The 19904-nt window shown below is 32.0% G+C and overlaps 1 protein-coding gene and 1 long non-coding RNA gene across 2 annotated transcripts; both read right to left on the bottom strand.

Annotated features, from left to right (window-relative positions):
* Positions 1 to 1092: 1092 nt before the first annotated feature.
* LOC114760744 (probable disease resistance protein At5g63020) lies at positions 1093 to 19186 on the bottom strand. Its single transcript, XM_028950064.1, has 5 exons — positions 18938 to 19186; positions 16481 to 17410; positions 2538 to 4057; positions 2391 to 2452; positions 1093 to 1353 (listed from the first exon to the last, which is right to left on the bottom strand). The coding sequence occupies exons 1-3, from the start codon at positions 19184 to 19186 to the stop codon at positions 2558 to 2560; spliced, it is 2679 nt and encodes an 892-aa protein (XP_028805897.1). The 3' UTR covers positions 1093 to 1353; positions 2391 to 2452; positions 2538 to 2557.
* Positions 13648 to 15674, bottom strand: LOC114760688 (uncharacterized). The gene is made up of 3 exons (XR_003742078.1): positions 14946 to 15674; positions 14799 to 14860; positions 13648 to 13898 (listed from the first exon to the last, which is right to left on the bottom strand). It is a non-coding gene; the product is annotated as an uncharacterized LOC114760688 (long non-coding RNA).
* Positions 19187 to 19904: the final 718 nt, after the last annotated feature.

Below are 19904 nucleotides of genomic sequence, written 5' to 3'. Positions count from 1 at the left end.
CCAAAATAAAGGTTTTGAACTTAATAGTCACACTATGATTCAAAATTATAAATGGTACTCCTTTCATGCTTAAATAAAAGAGCCAAATAAAGATGTCTACTTTGATAATAAATATAAAATCTCAATTTATTTTATTTTTTAATTTATAATTTTTTTTCTAAACTCTGTCTATTAATTTACACATATTAAAAAGATTTTTCATTAAGAGAGTAATTTTCAATACATATAATTAAAAGGAGTACTTAAAAAAATAACAAAATTTTTTCATAAATAACTAAAAATTTATTTTTAAAATTTTAAAAATTAATTATCTAATTTTTATATTTAAAAAATCAATGAAGATAGCTTAGCTGCAGCGGAGGAAGTGCTCTGCGCTGAAGTGCTACAAAGAAAGCTCACCATACGGAGAATTACTCTCTCGCAAGCTTTCGCTTTCCATACATCCAAAAAAAAGCAAAAGAATATATTAACTCTGTCGTAGCCGTAAGAACTCATTTAACTTATAAATAAAATCTTATAATTAAGATTCAAGATAGTATAAAGACAGAAATATTATCTTGTATAATACCGTATAATACCACATCTGATCTTTAATATAAAAGCTTATTTGACTCTTATACTGGTTCTAAATGTAAGACTTTAATTTATTTTATCTCTCGTGTTTATTTATTTTTTTTCTTAAAGTAGTACTTGTAATAATAATAGTTTTAACCAATACATTTAATTAGTAAAAATATTTTAAAAAATACAATATACATTTATTACAAACAACTAATTTAATTAGTTTCTTTAATCTATTCAAATTAGTCAACTAACTTTTATATTAAGGATTGAAAGTAATATTAATCAAATTCAAACCAAAGCAAAAAAAAATTCACTAATATTACATGTATACGCTAGATAACTAATTAATTTATAAAAATTAAGAAAGTTAATTTAAGTTCATTAGTTTGAGAAAAAATGTGTTAATTTTTTTAAAATACTTCTTTAATCATATATATCGAAAGCTACCTTATTGATGGAGACTCCCTTAACACATGGAATCAATAGGATTATTAAAAAAAAAAATACAAATTTAGGGGACAAAATAACTTAAAATTAAAAAAAAAATCTCTTAACAAGCTCCCACATTTAAGATCAGAGAAAATAATAACAGTATTCATACATTGCAGTTAATCCATGCAAATCCAAGAAAACAACAACATTGATCCATAGGATACAGTTCATACAAATTGAAATGTTCCCATATTGAGTCTTTTGCAAACTAAACTAGGAAAACCAGAACTAGTCAACTCCAATAGTATCCAATAAAATCAAAGATGGGGCTCTATAATATTCACAATCCATCATCACCTGTTATATATATTGGACAATAGTTAATACAAATGATTATGTACAAAAATATTCTTCCAGTCTTAAATATAAGAACCATTTTATAATATAATTTACACTATAAAATAAGTCTTATATTTGGAACCGGAGGGAGTAATAATATGACTGAACCTAATTCCATGTTCCTAATTTGATGTTCATAATTCAAATTCTTGTGAGGAAAAAAAAAAACAGATAGAGCAATACTCAATTTAATTTTAACAAAGATGGTTGTAAAACAGTGACAGTTGAGCCAGTCTAAGGGGGTGTTTGATAAAACCAAAACCACGGTTTCAGAATCACTTTTCCGCAAAACGAAGTAACCTCCTCCACATATTTACTTCGTAATCCGTAAAAGCACTTCTGAAACCATGGTTTGATTTCTATCCAAACACTCCCTAAGGATAAAAGTCAGTATTCCAATGTCCAAAAATATTGTTCCAAGAAAACGACAAAGGATATAAATGCCCGGGAGTTTATGTTGGACAAAAGCTTCAAGCCTGATTAGAAGTTTTCAATTCTTCATACGAGACATTAAAAATTAAGCCCATTAAAATAATAAGAGCATTTCTTATCAAAAAAAATAATAATAAAAGCATAAAAATAAAATAATATGGGTGATTAATTATGAATAAAGGTTCAGGTTCAAACTCAAACAAATAATAGAAATAGAAAAAATATTAAAAAATTTTACTTTTTATTTTTTTTTGGTCACTCTTCAACATTATCCTCTCATTTAATTTATCATATTTTTTGTGATTTTCCTTCTCTCGCTATGATGTTTTGAGGCATAAAAATATATTTTGTAATCTAATTATATTATTTTATTGATAAAAATTTCTATTCAAATATCCGTGTTTCAATTTCAAATAACTAATTATAGTATGCACATAGAAGTTAAGAAAATGACTGACTCATTATTCTAAAAACAATGAAAGCAAACAAGGAAATATTAATATGATTAATCAAACTAAATGAGACGAAAAGGGGAAACTAAATAAAAGGGAAGAATATCATACCAGGCTAATTCAAATTACGATGTCCCAAATGCAAAAGAAGTAAAGACCATGACCAAATAAATCTGCGACAATATACAGGTAATTAATTATAAGTTATAATTAAATACGAGTAAAAAGACTAAGGCGCTAACTAGAATGAATGAATACCTTTACCGAAAAAGTAGTCTTCAATACGGTGAAGGACGAAATTTAGACTGGAAAGTGGATTTAATAGCGGGGTCATCCCACTCTAAGTTGTCCCACCAGACTTGAGATCCCCCGATACCTCTCAACTTAGCATTGGCAGAATTGGAATCAAAAGGCAACTTCTTCAGCTCCTTACAGTTGTACACCATAATGGATCTTAGGAAAGGGAAAGACAGAACTCTCTCATGAATTCTCCTAAGATTTGGCAATTTGAATAATGTCAGCTCTACAAGAGAAGGGAATATGGTATCTTTCTCATCTTCTAATATTTCTCCCTTTATCACTTCTTCTATTGACGAGCACTGTCCAACAGAAAGTTCTTGAAGGAGCGGAGCATACTTCAACCATGTCAAATGATGTATTGTATTGACCTCTAAAATTTCCACAGTTCGAAGCATGGATAGACAACACGTGTCATAAATAGAAGGATCCATCTTAGTAGGCAAAAATTCCAAGACAAGACGCTGCAGGTGCTTCATTTTTGACATGGTTGCCACTAATGATGGCATGTTAATTTGAAAACGGAGAATCTCAAGGCCATATATGGAGCTCTGTAACTTGGCTGATTTAAATAGTACGTTGAGGCTACTCTCAGATTTAATTTGCACCCATATTTCCCCTAAGTTTGATGATTGCTCCAGCTCTTGAAATGTTTTCTCTTCTTCCTCATCTATGCCAGTTACACGGGTGTCAAGTCTATACACCTTCAGTTGATGAAGATTTGATATTAGTCCTAAAGGAGTATCATCATCAGCAATTAAAAATAAGTGAAGAACCTTTAGTTTTTTCAAATTCTTCAGCTCTCTCCAAAAGTCTGATGCATTCGTTAATTTGAATATTTCCAATGATAGATATTCCAAAAGATCTAAGCCACCTATTTCTGCAGCAGGTACATTTTTCACTCTGCGTAGTTCCAAGACTTTTAATTGCCTGGCATGTTGGATGTTTTGTAATCCATTTACTGCGACAAAACCACCGCCATCAAACTTCAGTATTAATGTTATGAGATTTGGCCAAGTTATGCCTTGTAATTGTATACACGATTCATTCGCACGTCTAGCACTATTCATGAGGGCAATCCTTTCAACCATTTCCCAATTTTCAACATTAGCTTGAGACAATGCCCGTGCATCTTCTTGTACTATAACTTTCTTTTTGTTTCTATCTTGATCTCGGGCTATCCATAATGCCATGTCACGAATGACATCATGCATCTTAATTGAGAGCTTCATAAAGATATCACCTTCAACATACTCTAATAAGCATGATAGCTTCAAGTTGTCAATTATGGATATGCCATCGTCACGCATTTCATGTACACTTCTCATCCCATTGTTATAAAGAAATCCCTCCCCTATCCATTTCTCAATGAGATCGTCCACTTGAATCTCATAATCCTCTGGGTATAACGCACAGTATAGGAAACACTCTCTGTGTGTTTCGTCTAGTTGATCATAGCTAAACTTGAGGATAGAAAACACCTTTGCCCCCAAATTTGAAGCTGTGCGTCGAGAACTTAAATTATTCTTTGACTGTTCCCATGTTTGCACGCTTTTCACACCAGCCATGGCGCTTCCTATCACAGTTAATGCAAGTGGCAGCCCTTTACATTCTTTAGCCATTTCCTTTGCTATCTTTGGAATGAGAGGGTCAGATATTAGAGTTTCCTGGCCAACTTTCATACAAAATAACTCTAACGCTTCTTCCTCTGTTAGAATTTTAACTTCAAATTTTTTAGCATCCATTCCCGCACACACATCCTCAAACCGTGTTGTAAATAATACTTTGGATTGAAAATTAGTTTCCTTCGGATGTGGTACTCCCACCTTTTCCAAGTCCAATCTCTCCCATATATCATCTAATAACAAGATGAATTTTTTCCTTTTTAGGAATTCGTAAATCTTTGCTGCCTTTTCATCTTGGTTACTACAACGCTTCCAACTGTCATCTTCAATCCCCAACAATTTTCTGATGTTGTCCATAATATTATCCAAGTTGAGACTTTTGGACACCACCACCCACATAATGTAAAAACAAGATCTCTTCGCAAGTTCATTATTAATTTTCTTTAGCAAGGTAGTCTTTCCTACCCCGCCCATCCCATATAAGCCAATCATTCCAACATCTTTTTCTTCAATACTTTTCCATACCTTATCAAACATTAAATCTAAGCCCACTGTCTCACAAGAAGGCATCTCAATTGACTTACGTGGACACCTGTGCGCAACTTGAAAATCTTTACAAAACCCTTCCCCTTCAGTTTTTAGTTCATCTATATTCCGCAGGATCTTGACAACATTCTTCCCTAACTTGTACCTTGACATGCAATTCTTTGGACAACATTTACTTAGACATTTGTTTTGAATTTGGTCAGTTCCACGCGATTGAATATCTTTTATTTCCTGTGAATATAATATTGTTAATTAGCTTCACAATGTCATCATTCTATACTTTCAAATCAAATTTGAATGTACAGGTGGTAATTAGATCTTGAACATGAGACCACGCATACAGAGATGTGTGCGTGTGTGTATTACATTCTTGTAGACAAGAATAGGCATGCTTCGTTTGTTAGTACAATAAGGTTGAGAAAATAATTAATTTTCTTATTCAGAATCTATTTATAATGTATTTTATGTGAAGTATAGTTCCCATTATATATCAATGAAATAAATAAATTATATACAAAAAATAACCGTAAAATCTAACTAACACGACCTATTTCGAATATATTGAAAAATTAGTTTAAGAATTAAATAATAAAAGTTTAAGAAAATTAGTTAACCAGTAGTGAAAGCAAGAGGGTGTGCACTATGTCAGAGGACATATAACTGAAAATACACAACACTGGAGGGAGTAATAATTATCAAATGGATGCAATTAATGGACTATGAAATTAAATTAAAATTCAATAATAAATATAACTTATAGTATGTACCTGTTGAGTTTTCTCGACTCTATTCAGCCAGCCGTTAACTCGATGAGACCTCTGCCTACCTCCCCGATTTTCTTCTTCTTCGATAATTGCTTCCACATCCTTCTTCATGTCTTCAAGCTTCTCTGATTTTTCTTTGAGCAACTGCAGATTGTCTTCCAAGTCAAAGACATAAGCAGCCTTTTTGTTGAGGTAACCACAGCAACACTTGGCGGCATCCCATATGGCGGAAGATGCTGCTTCCATAATTAAGGATCTTATCAGAGCCTCAGGAAGCTAATGAGAGATTGAAGAAACTCACTGCGTCTTTTTGCTTCGTCGTCTTAGTCTGAGATAAGCCCTCCAGATCTCTCTGCACTTCAATCTCTTTCCTCTGTTCAATGCTATCCTAAGTAAAGTAGACAGCAACAGATTATATAGAGGAAATGATCAGAGAGGGGATCAGAGCCGGAAGAAAGCAAAAATATCCAGGGGCAGGATGGTATTTTCAGCTGGAATGCAAACTTGACTTTGCACAATTATTTCTCCTCACAATGCCACGTCATCTTGACTTTTTTCCATGCTGATTAAACTGCATTTGGGTCACTTCCTATTGAACTAATTGTTCATAAAACCATTTTAATGAGCTAGAATGCTTTCTACTGAGGAAAAAAAACTGAGCCTAGTTCTCATCAAATGTCCATAAAAAGGAATAAAAGAGAAGAAGATAGATGCATTAAATTTCATAATATGTCCAATTTTTTAATTCCTCAAAAAAAAAAAAAAAGCACACGGTCATCCAATATGCTCCAAAAACACCAAAAAGAGGTCCAAACGAAAAGCCAACAACCTGGGTTTGGTAGAAATGGATTGTTAGGATGGATGGTGAAGGTGGAGGGGCAGAGTGAAGGGCAAGATCATTTTAGATAACAATAAAACATATAACACTGTATTTTATTTATCAACCATAGTTCCCCTTCTACCTCGATGAAGTAAATATATTATCTACAAAAATAACGATAAGGTCCAGGAAAAATTGAGGAAAAGTCTCCCATTGAAAATGAATAAATCAGAGTAGCAGTACTATGTAGGTACAAAATTTGTAGAGTACACATCCTTTCTATATATGAAAAATTAAGTCCTTCTCACCGCTAAAATTTTTAATGGTGGACTTTTTCCTAATTTTTTTTAATATATAACTGTTATGATTTCTTCCGAAAACATTTAAATTCATTGTCAAACCATGAAATTTGATTGGAATCATATACATTTTGGTTATTCCTATTACAGGCTAGGTACTTTTATTTGTCTAAATATTAGAAGTAAATTCTTTATATGAAAAATTCTATATTTTTTTTATTATGCTTAGAAATTTATACAATCTATTTAAATTTTTAAGTTATAATTAGTTTTCAAAATTAAGCATTTTAAGCATTCGTGCCAAACATACGGTCTAGGTCTCTAATAATGGTGGGGTTCTTCTTAATTTTCTAATTAAAATAGAAAACGGAAAGTGAAGGTGAATTAATGCATTAACTTTCGCATTCATTTATATATTTTTTTATTCTTCACAATAAAGTGCTGCACGTCAAAATTCACCCAAAACATGAAATGAAAGGCGACAAGCAAATCCACCAAATCACGAAAGAAATAATATAATTTATTGAAGTGGCCGACAAACACGTCAAAAATTCACGCAAAACACGGAATGGCTGACGAGTAGAAAGGCAATAACAGAAAAGAACACTGAAAAGAGCTCACAAAACCGTGTGCTACAACTCACAAACAATGAAACCACATGCAAAAGAAGATAAGAAGGAGCCCCGTACAAAAGGGTGTGATAACCATCTTCTGCTTCAACAGTGCTAAAATTGACCAGAAGAAGGAACATGTTAAAAAGATATTTAAATGTTTTCAGAAGTGTTTTTAAAATATTTTTTATAAATAGAGATAAATTTCTTCGTATATTTATTTCATATATTATAAAATTATTTTTAAAATTATGATTTGATTTCATTTAAATAACTCTAAAAGACTTCATGCGAAGTAGAAACAGAGAGATCACCGTTAGAATTTTCAAAACTCAATTGAAGTGAAGTCATTCTTAAAATCAAAAGCAGGTGGTGACAAAAAAAAAATCAAAATCAGTTCTAGGCCTACTTCAAGCCATAAATTATCTAAAAAATATTTAGATGGAATCAAAACCATAATTTTAGAAGTATTTTTACGTATACAAAATAAATGATTGGTTTCTATTGATAAATGATTCCTTGCTGAAGCATATGGACTTGGAAGTTGCCTTGGAGATTCATTGGGCTTGGTGCCAAACGAAATAGACGTGTTTTGCGCATTGGACGTAACAGCAGACTGAAAATTTGTTTCTTATGATTAAATAATCAGCAGCGCACCGCATTCATCTTGTTGCGAAATAACACATCAAAATTCAATGTTTTGTTTGATTCAGTTTTGAGCAAAACATGAATCAAACTAAACCGATTGGTTTGTACAGTAAATAAAACAAAATTGGGCTTTTCAACAAGGACGATTTCGTTCGAGTTTTCATCATTTTATTTCATTTGTTTACTTGTTTCTTTCTTTCACATCGTGTGGAGCCCATTTTTTGTTGCTTCCAACTGTTACATATTTGACAAAAGTTTACATAAATAATTAGGAAATACAGAGTGTTATTTGAATCCAAGTTAAATGAATTAGTGAACAAGTATATTTCTTCTTGCGGTAACCCTCCTTCTAGGCTTTCAAATTAAAAGTTTATATTTATTTTCTTTTACTACCGTTTCTAAGGTCCCATGGAAACACACTCTAGCCCCCTTTATATCAGACGAAGGATGCAACCATGCCATCTAACAGTCTCCATGTCTAACAGCCTCCACTACATTCCACGTTTTGGGTGAATTTTTGATATGTTCGTTGGCCATTTCAATAAATTATGTTATTTCATGATAAAATGGGCAAACAGCAGATCCAAGAGAACTACTGCAAGAACCTGATGATATTGCAAAGAAAATTAGAGCATTTTTTGAGCCATCCTCAACAAAATTTTTGACTATATAGGGTCAACTCTTTGGAAAATAATCACGGTCGCAATTTCATCGACCACATTTGAACTCGATTGATCAAGTGTGACCCAATACATGATTCGAACCGTGTCTATATCTTCCAGCCTTTCCCAAACCTTCTGATCCACATTTGGGTCGCCACCTACTAACATAGTGTCAGTTGGGTGTCACAATGGCATATTTGAGGACGTAGTCAGTGGCCCAATGAATTGCGACCCAGGCCTCTTGGATTCGAAAGCCCATCTTCAGCCCAAAAAGTTATAGACTCTGTGATACGACACACAGAAGAATAAGACAAAGCAAGTTGCTACAAATAATGGGACACGCATCCAGAAAAAGATGAGAAGATATCTTTTAAAGCTGTATGTTACTAAACAATGCTATTAGTAAAACATGCCAATTGTGATTAGCTCTAATGTTTCCCCTCAAACGAGAGGGTGTGTTAGCCATCCTGAGTTTGCTTCCGTGGTGCTAAAATTGAGCGCAGAACAGAGCCTTCATACCATATCACCGATGGCCTTTTCAAGAATAATTCAATTTCAAACAATAGAGAACTCCACCATTTAATCTCCATAGCCCTGTCCACCAAGGCTCTATATTATTCTGACTTGGTGCCAGAACAAGAAACTGTCTATTGCTTTCTTGATGACCATGAAACAAAGTGCTTCTAGAGATATATCTCTGACTGGCCATTGATTTGTTATCATCTACATTTGAAGTCCAATCTGCATCTGCATAAGTTGTATAAGCATGTACTCCTTCTAGTTCATATTATAAAAATTCACCAATTAATTCACATATACCAATAAAAACTGCTAAAATCATTAAATTTGTCATAAAATTTAAGTGATTTTCAATATTACCTTCATTAATAACACTAAATTCTAATATCATATTAACTTCTATTCTCTCACTACCCTCACATATATGAAAAAAACATTTAATCCTGGTTGAAACTATCAAAGGATCTTATAAAAAAGACCCAGAATTTCTTCTAAAAGGAGACTCCTACAACAAGTACTAGAGCAAGTAGTTGAACAGAACTAAATGGTTTTAAATGCAACCCATAATGATAAGTGTCTTTAAGATATCTAAGAATACGCTTTACTGCTTGAAAGCAAACAGTTTGTGGTTCAGTAAGAAATTGATTGAGCTTGTTCACTTAATCAATAGGCTATGTCTGGACAAGTTGAAAGAACTACACAATCAAGCATTTTGAATCTTTTTAACAAATTAAGAGTATACTTGTCCTGATTAAAATAAATTCATGAGCCATCCTGATAAACTTCAAGTCCTAGAAAGTAATACAATGGTCCTAAATGCTTGAGTGCGAACGAAGTATTCGATATTGATAGGTAGTCAATGCCAGTCACTAAGATATCATCCCCATAGATTAAGACAAATACAATAAGAGTATTTGTTCAAAGCATAAATAGAGAGATACCACTCCTACAATTTTCAAAACCCAGTCGAAGTGAAGTCATTCTTAAATTATCAAACCAGGCCCTAAGGGCCTAGTTCAAGCCAGAAATTTTTTTAATCAGCTTACTGATATGACTAGGTTTCTATTGATAAATGAATCCTTCTAGCTGATGCATGTAGACTTCGTCCTCTTAGTAGAAAACCACTCAGAAACACATTATATATTCACATCAAGTTAAAGGTCACTGCTATGGTCAAAATCATTCGGATTGTTATTGGCTTAATTTCTGGATTGACTATTTCTCCTTAATAAACTCCAGGAGTTTGTTGAAATCCTTAAGTGACTAAATGTGCCTTGTGCTTCAGGATTGAGTGGTCAGGCTTGAATTTTATCCTAAAAACCCATCGACAGTCAACTAATTTCTGACCATTATATAGCATTATCACCCACGTCTTGTCGCGTCTTAGATCGTTAAATTCGTTGGCCATAGCTTCCTCCAATGAGGAACGGCTAGGGCTTCTTTAAGTGAAAGGGGCTATGCTATTTTGGACACAGTAAAGTTGGATCCTCATGTTGAAGAAGTCCAACAAAAGGACATTTGGGCTTGTATATACCATCGTCGGCCTGCGTAACCATCCTTTTTGGAGAAGATTGTATTCTAATTGGTGAACTAGAATGGGCTTTATTAGGTACATTCCCAAGGTCAAGGGGTTCTAGTTTCGGAAGTTGCCTTGGAGATTCATTGGGCTTTGTACATCTACACTGCCAGACGAAATGGACGTGCTCTAAAGTGTTGGACGTAACAGCACACTGAATTTGTTTCATTTTTTTGATTTGAACTTGAAAAGATTTGGTTGATAAGAATTTGGTTCTATCTTCCTAGAATGGTTTTGGTAACAACTTTAGGAAGTCAAAAACCAATTAGTTGCATATGATTTTAAATATAATCATCTCAGCAACAATAATTCCAGATTCAATAAAAAAATAATACCATATGCCTACAAATAATCTGAAAACATAATATTGATATTTTTTAAAATGTCAATTTTTATTTTTTCCATTTTTTTAAATTTATTTCCAGCATTTTTCTCTTCAAATCCAAAACTGTTTGTATTTCTAAGAATTGGAACAATTCCTAATCTAAATTTAGGTCTCAACTCAGTAACCACTCAATTCCAATTCAGCCTTAACTCAATACCAAGGGAGAAGGTGATATTGGTGAATCCCATGAGCGAGGCATTAAGTAATCCCAAGTATTGACAAGTACTATGTACCCAACATTAGGAAAGATAATACACTTGATAGGTCTTGATAGTTCTGGCCAATACACTTGATTAGTAAAAATATTTTAGGAAAGATAATACATATTTATTATAAATAACTAATTTAACTTGTTTTCTTAATCTATTCAAATTAGTTAACTAGTTTTTATATTAAGAATTGTTGGTAATATTTTATAAGAAAGAAAGAAACAAAAAAGCAGCGGCAGTGGGGATAAACGGCTAGGAAGAAGAAGAAAGAAAACGTTGAGGAGAGGAAAAAAGAGAACATAAATATTGAGAGGCTTTTTTTTTCTTCCAGGTTGCGTGTTTAGACTCTGGCCTATACTTTCTGAGACTCTTGGCAAGTGTGTTTTGATTTAATATTCATCGAACAAAATTACATTATAACTATAATTTATGGTTAATGTAATTTCTGGTTAATATAATTTTTAGTATCTTATTTTGGTTTCGATCCTTTAATGGGCAAAATGATCTAAGTTTTTAGTGGATCATAAGAATCAATGTTATAAATAAAAAAAAACTTGAAGGAATAAAACCTATGGTTTGAAATTTGAAGTACCAAAACTAAACAAAATTGAGGGACCAAAGTTTATATTAACCTTATAATTTATTAAAAATATAGACGGAAATCCTCCATGTGGAGCTACAAGAAGATAAGTCATTCTTTTTGTTTCTTTTTCCACTCTTTATAATTTTAGTTTTATAAACTTTTTAAATTATTGTTTAACTCATTTTTATTTTATCCAAAATAACTAATATAAAATTAAAGATATATTTTTTATTATATTACTACCAATAATTTGTTGTGATATATATTATTATATAAGCTTGTTAATTTGTTATGAAATTAAACTATTTAAGTTCATTTTTTTAAATTATTTGATAACTTTATATCATAAACACTAGTACATAAATATATAAATATTTTTTATTTAATTATTACATGATCCATGACCCATTCTCTTCTTCGGCTCAACGTCCGGTCCAGATTTGAAAGCCTTGCCCTCAACTCATTCACTTATCACCGCGTCATGAGTGTTTAAAATGGGTCCAAATATGAATTTGCTTCAATTTTTGTGCAGAAGATTTTTGCTCCATTTCTTTTCTTTCTTTTGGTTTTCCATCTTTATTCATTACAGAAGATATTTTTCATCCCCAAATTATTTATATTTATATTTATTATATGTATTATATATATACAACAAATATTTACTTTTCCGCCTTTATTTGCAACAGTGTAGATTGGCCATTTTCCTTATAAGAATATTGCGGAATTAATAATTTATACATTTAATTAAAAATTATGCCAAAATAAAGGTTTTGAACTTAATAGTCACACTATGATTCAAAATTATAAATGGTACTCCTTTCATGCTTAAATAAAAGAGCCAAATAAAGATGTCTACTTTGATAATAAATATAAAATCTCAATTTTTTTTTAATTTATAATTTTTTTCTAAACTCTGTCTATTAATTTACACATATTAAAAGGATTTTTCATTCAGAGGGTAATTTTCAATACATATAATTACAAGGAGTACTTAAGAAGACAACAAAGTTTTTTCATAAATAACTAAAATAATTTATTTTTAAAATTTTAAAAATTAATTATCCAATTTTTATATTTAAAAATCAATGAAGACGGCTTAGCTGCTGCGGAGGAAGTGCTGTGTGCTGAAATGTTGCTAAGAAAGCTCACCATGCGGAGAATAGCTCTCTCTCAAGCTGTCGCTTTCCATATACCCCAAAAAAACACAAAAGAATATACTAACTCCATCGTAGTTATAAGACTTCATTTAATCTATAAATGAGATTTTATAATTAAGACTATAGTTATGATTAAGACTAGAGGTAGTATAAAGGAAGAAATATTATCTTGTATAATACCATATAATACTACACCTAGTCCTTAATATAAGAGCTTATTTAACTCTTATGTTGGTTCTAAATATAAGACTTTAATTCATTTTATCTCTCATGTTTATCTATTTTGTTCTCAAGGTAGTCCTTGTAATAGTAATATTGATTAGTAAAAATATTTTAAAAAATACAATATATATTTATTAATTTCTTTAATCTACTCAAATTAGTCAACTAATTTTTATATTAAGAACTAAAAGTAATATTAATCAAATTCAAACCAAAGTGAAAAAAAAATTCACTAATATTACATGTAGACGCTAGATAACTAATTAATTTATAAAAATTAAGAAAATTAATTTAAGTCCATTATTTTGAGAAAAAATGTGTTAATTTTTTTAAAATACGTCTCTAATCATATATTGATGGAGACTCTCTTAACACATGGAATCAATGGGATTATTTTTAAAAAAAAAAAACTACAAATTTGGGAGACAAAATAACTTTAAATTTTAAAAAAATTCTCTTAACAAGCTTCCACATTTAAGATCAGAGAAAATAATAACAGTATTCATACATCACAGTTAATCCATGCAAATCCAAGAAAACAACAATATTGATCCATAGGATACAGTTCATACAAATTGAAATGTTCTCATATTGAGCCTTAAGCAAACTAAACTAGGAAAACCAGAACCAGTCAACTCCAATAGTATCCAATAAAATCAAGGATGGGGCTCTATAATATTCACAATCCATCATCACCTGTTATATATATTTGACAATAGTTAATACAAATGATTATGTACAAAAATACTCCTCCGATCCTAAATATAATTAACAATCATTTTGTAATATAATTTACATTATAAAATGGGTCTTATAGTTAGGAGCGGAGGGAGTAGTAATATAACAGAACCTAATTCCATGTTCCTAAGTTGATGTTCATAATTCAAAGTCTTGTGAGGGAAAAAAAAAACAGATAGAGCAATACTCAATTTAATTTTAATTTCAATCATAAAGATGGTTGTCAAACAGTCACAGGTGAGCCAGTTTAAATAAAAGTCAATGTTCCAATGTCCAAAAATATTGTTCCAAGAAAACGACAAAGGATATAAATGCTCGGTAGTTTATGTTGGACGAAAGCTTCAAGCCTGATTAGAAGTTTTCAATTCGTCATACGAGATATTAAAAATTAAGCCCATTAAAATAATAAAAGCATATCTTATCCAAAAAAAAAAGCATAAAAATAAAATAATATGGGCGATTAATTATGAATAAAGGTTCAGGTTCAAACTCAAACAAATAATAAAATAGAATAAAAAATTTAAAAAATTTACTTTTTATTTTTTTCGGTCACTCTTCAACATTATCCTCTCATTTAATTTATCATATTTTCTGTGATTTTCCTTCTCTCTCTATAATGTTTTGAGGCATAACAATATATTTTGCAATCTAATTATATTATTTTATTGATAAAAAAATTCTATTCAAATATCCGTGTTTCAATTTCAAATAACTAATTATAGTATGCACATAGAAGTTAACAAAATGACTGACTCATTATTCTAAAAACAATGAAAGCAAAGAAGGAAATATTAATATGATTAATCAAACTAAATGAGACGAAAAGGGAAAACTAAGTAAAAGTGAAGAATATCATACCAGGCTAATTCAAATTACGAAGTCCCAAATGCAAAAGAAGTAAAGACCATGACCAAATAAATCTGCGACAATATACAGGTAATTACTTATAAGTTATAATTAAATACGAGCAAAAAGACTAATGTACTAACCCGAATGAATGAATACCTTTACCGAAAAAGTAGTCTTCAATCAAAAACAGGTTGAAATTTAGACTGGAAAGTGGATTTAATAGCGGGGTCATCCCACTCCAAGTTGTCCCACCAGATTTGATGTCCCTCGATACGTCTCAACTTAGCATTGGCAGAATTGGAATCAAAAGGTAACTTCTTCAGCTGCCCACAGGCGTACACCACAATGGATCTTAGGGAAGGCAAAGACAGGACTCTCTCATGAATTCTCCTAAGATTTGGCAAGTGGTACAATGTCAGTTCTACAAGAGAACGGAATATAGTATCCTTCTCATCTTCTAATATTTCTCCTTTTATCACTTCTTCTATTGACCAGCACTGTTCAACAAGAAGTTGTTGAAGGAGTGGAGCATACTTCAACCATGTCAAATGGTGTATTGTACTGACCCCTCTAATTGCCACAGTTCGAAGCTTCGATAGACGGCACGTGTCACAAACAGGAGGATCTATCTCAGTAGATGAAGCAATCAAGGCAAGACTCTGCAGGTGTTCCATTTTTGACATGGTTGCCACTAATAATGGCACGTTAACTTGAACCTCAAAAAGCTCAAGGCCGTATATGCAGCTTTGCAACTTGGCTGATTTAAATAATCTGTTGAGGCTACTCTCAGATTTAATTTGCACCCATATTTCCTCTAAGTTTGATGATTGCTCCAGCTCTTGAAATTTTTTCTCTTCCCTCTCATCTTTGCCAGGGCTGGGAGGTCCGTAGGTGTGAAGTCTATACACTTTTAGTTTATGAAGATTTGATATCACTCCTAAAGAAGTATCTTCATCGTCAGATAAAGACAAATGAAGAACCTTCAGGTTTTTCAAATTCTTCAACCCTCTCCAAATGTCTGATGCATTCGTTAACATGCATCTTCGCAATGATAGATATTCCAAAAGATCTAAGCCACCTATTTCTGCAGCAGGTACATTTTGCACACCGTGTAGTTCCAAAACTTTTAATTGCTTCGCATGTTGGATGTTTTGTAATCCATTTATTGCAACAAAATCAACAACAGGATCAAAATTCAATATTAATGTTATGAGATTTGTCCAAATTCTGCAATGCAATTCTATACATGATCCATCAGCACGCCCATCACCGTTCATGATTGAAATCCTTTCAACCACTTCCCAATTTTCAACATTATCTTCAGACAATGCCCGCGCATCTTCTTGTACTACAACCTTCTTCTTTTTTGTATCATGATCTCGTGCTATCCATAACGCCATATCACGAAGGACATCATGCATCTTAATTGATTGCTCCAAAAAGATATCACCTTCAACATACTCTAACAAGCATGATAGCTTCAAGTCGTCAATTATGGATGCACCATGACGACGCGACTCATGCACACTTCTCATCCCATTGTTATAAAGAAATCCCTCTCCTATCCATTGATCAATGAGATGGTGCATTGGAATCTCATAATCCTCTGGGTATAAAGCACAATATAAGAAACATTTTTGGTGTGTTCCATCTGGTAGTTGATCATAGCTAAACTTGAGGATAGGAAACACCTCTGTCTCCACATCTGAAGCTGTCCGTGAGGAACTTCTTAAGTTATTCTTTGAGTCTTCCCATGTTTCCACACTTTTCACACCAGCCATGGCCCTTCCTACCACAGTTAATGCAAGCGGTAGCCCTTTACATTCTCTAGCCATCTCCCCTGCTAGCTTTGGAATGATAGGGTCAGATTTTAAAGTTTCCTCACCAACTTTCATACAAAATAACTCTAGCGCTTCTTTCTCTGTTAGAATTTTAACTTCAAATTTTTTTTGAGCTTCCATTTTTGCGCACACATCCTCAAATCGTGTTGTAAATAACACTTTAGACTGAAAATTAGTTTTCTTTGGATGTGGCACTCCCACTTTTTCCAAGTCCAAGCTCACCCATATATCATCCAATAACAAAACAAATTTTTTTTTCTTCAAGATTTTGTAAATCTTTGCAACTTTTTCATCTTGGTTGCTACAATGAGTCCAAAGGTCATCTCCAATCCCTACCGATTTTCTGATGCTGTCCATAATACTATCTAAGCTGGGACTTCTGGACGCCACCACCCACATAATGTAAAAGGCTGATGATCTCTTCCCAAGTTCATTATTAATTTTCTTCAGCAAGGTAGTCTTTCCTACCCCGCCCATCCCGTATAAGCCAATGATTCCAACATTTTTTTCTTCAATACTTTTCCATACCTTATCAAACATTAAATCTAAGCCCACCGTCTCACCAGAAGGCATCTCATTCCACTTATGCAGGGGCTTGAGCGCAATTTCAAAAGCCTTACAAAACCTTTCCCCTTCAGTTTCTAGTTCGTCTACATTCTTTAGAGTCTTGGCAACATCCTTTCCTAACTTGTAGCTTGACATGCAATTCTTTGGACAACATCCACTTAGACATTTGTTTTGAATCGGTTTAGTTCTACGAACTCGAATATCTTCTATTTCCTGTGAATTTAACATTGTTAATTAGCTTCATCATTCTATGCTTTCAAATCAAATTTAATTCTACAGGTGGTAAGATCTCGAACGCTAGCACGCATGGACATATATGTGCCTGTGTTTGTAATTACATAGTTGTAGATAATCCTGCTTTATTTGTTAATACGTTCTCTAATTCTAAATATAAGAGCAAGTTTATAGTACAAATTGTACTATAAATTAACTCCTATATTTGGGACCAGAGAGAATTTCAAATAAAGACAATGGTTAAAACAATATAATTAAACTATATGTTGAATTAAGGGTCATCAATACAATTTTTAGTTACTAAAATGTGACCTCATTTAATTTTGGTCCCAAAAATTTGAAACCAATGTATTTTATTCTTGAAATTTGAAATCTTATTTAGCTTACAGGGGCTAGTGTTTATAGACAGAGTAAATTTGAAGGACTGAAAATATTAGTTTCAAATTTTATGAACCAAACTCAAAATGAGATCAAATTTCAGAGATTAGATATCAAACCTTGGATTAAATAATTATATACAAGTACTAAATAAGGAAATTAATTACCCATGGATCCTAACCATTTGTAATACAAAAATTTGATATGTAAATATTGAAGTTCGACATGTAAATTTAAAGATTGAGGAAATAATTAATTTCCTTGTTTAGGATCTATTTAATGTTTTCGCTTAAATTTTTGAAGAAGCATAATTGATTGGCAGGTTGTCATTGTCTTTTCTTAGTTGTTGTCACTTTGATTTTTCACAACTTCAACGATATTCATGAGTACTGGTGTAAGGTGCTTATGGATGGAATAACGGTACTTTTTTATTTGAACACCAACTATACATGTAACATAAGAATTCATGACAGAGAAAGTCATACAAATAAAATAGATAAAAATTAGCAGCAATCAAAATTTGGCAAATATTAAAAGTTTCCTGTAATCTTGAAAGACAAAGATAAACAAATGCAAAATATCCACCAAAAAATAGCATATAATCCATAAAAAATATAATCAAATTGACATTTGATAAGTAAGATAAATTTATAAAATAAAACATTAGGACATGGCCGCGTGGCCATCTCAAAAATTTTTGGAACGGAAAGATCCGTAATATTTATCGAACAACTTCTCATATTTAATATTTTAGATTCATTTATAGATTATAGATTTGAAATTTTTTAATTTCATTTTAAATAACTATGAAATGTAAAATATAATATATTGGAATAATGTTTTTTATTTTAACTATATTAGCTGGTAAAAAAATTATAGTTCCCATTATATAAATGAATTATATAACAAAAAAATAACCATAAAATCTAACTAATATGACTGATTTCGATTATAATTGAATTTCATTATGAAGGTTTCTTCTTGCAACTAATGGACTCTAAAATTAATTTAAAAATTAAATTAGCTTAAGAAAGTTAGTTAAACAAAAAGCAGAAGCAAATAGATGTGTAGTGTCTTACTGTCATAGCTTTGAAATCAATTTTGAAAATTAAATATAATGCGAAGTACCTCTTGAGTTCTCTCGATTCTATTCAGCCACCCACTCACTTGGTGAGACCTTTGCTTTTCTCCTGCTTTTTCTTCTTCTTCGAGAATTGCTTCCACATCTTTCTTCATCCCTTTAACCTTCTTCCATTTTTCTTCCAGCGATTGCAGATTCTCTTCCAAGTCGTAGATATAAGCAGCTTCTTGGTTGAGGTAACAACAGCAACACTTGATCATTTCCCATAGAGGTCCAGTGATGGAAGATGGATCCATATATTGTTAATGGATCTCTGATCGATTGAAACTCACTAGACTACTTCGTCTTCTATCTTCCTTCTCTGGGATTATGTTTCCACAGAAAATTTCAGACCCAGAAAGTTAAGCTTAGGATAATGTCTAATAGCAACCCTCCAGATCTATGCTACGATAATGCTTTTCTGCTTAACTCAGGAATGGATAAACGAAAACGAAAGAAAAAGAAAGAATCAGATATAATGCTTTCTTCTCACGTTAAGCATTCGTGCCAAAGACGGTCTTGCTCTCCAATAATGCTGGTCTTATATATATTCTTTTTGCATCCAACACTCTCAGTCACGTCTAGCATCTTCATCTTATTTGTAGTACGCCCAGCATGCCTTGATGTTATTTTTATATTGTGTATTTGGTATCATAATCTTATTTATGATTCAAGATATTGGATATATTATAAATCAGATTAAGATGTTAAAAGTATTAGAAAAATAATATTATTAGAATGTTGGGTGCCACTAGAAAATAACATCAAAGTCTTGGATCCTACTTTACCCTTCTTGTTAAAAGAAAAAACGCACAGAGAGAGAGAGACAAGTAGTAAAGAACAACTAGGCATAAAGCTTTCTGATTTACAACCAAGGAAAGTATAAATAGAAAAAGAAAAAGGAAAGGAAAGGAAAGAAAAGAAAGAAAATAGACTAATAGAGGGATGAAGATGGATCGATGCATTAAATTTCCC

The sequence above is a fragment of the Neltuma alba genome, unplaced genomic scaffold (assembly GCF_004799145.2).
Source record: "Neltuma alba isolate B1F8T4 unplaced genomic scaffold, ASM479914v2 tig00000235_pilon, whole genome shotgun sequence".
NCBI lineage: Eukaryota > Viridiplantae > Streptophyta > Magnoliopsida > Fabales > Fabaceae > Neltuma > Neltuma alba.
The sequence above is the reverse complement of the archived record's forward strand: the minus strand, read 5'-3'. Positions and strand labels throughout refer to the sequence as shown.

Coding starts and splice junctions, on each gene's coding strand:
- LOC114760744 (XM_028950064.1), bottom strand. CDS start 19,186: ATGGATCCATCTTCCATCACTGGACCTCTATGGGAAATGATCAAGTGT. Junction 17,411..18,937: donor GAATCGAGAGAACTCAAGAG/GTACTTCGCATT, acceptor TTAAATTCACAG/GAAATAGAAGATATTCGAGT. Junction 4,058..16,480: donor CTTCAGATGTGGAGACAGAG/GTGTTTCCTATC, acceptor TTGGGGGCAAAG/GTGTTTTCTATCCTCAAGTT.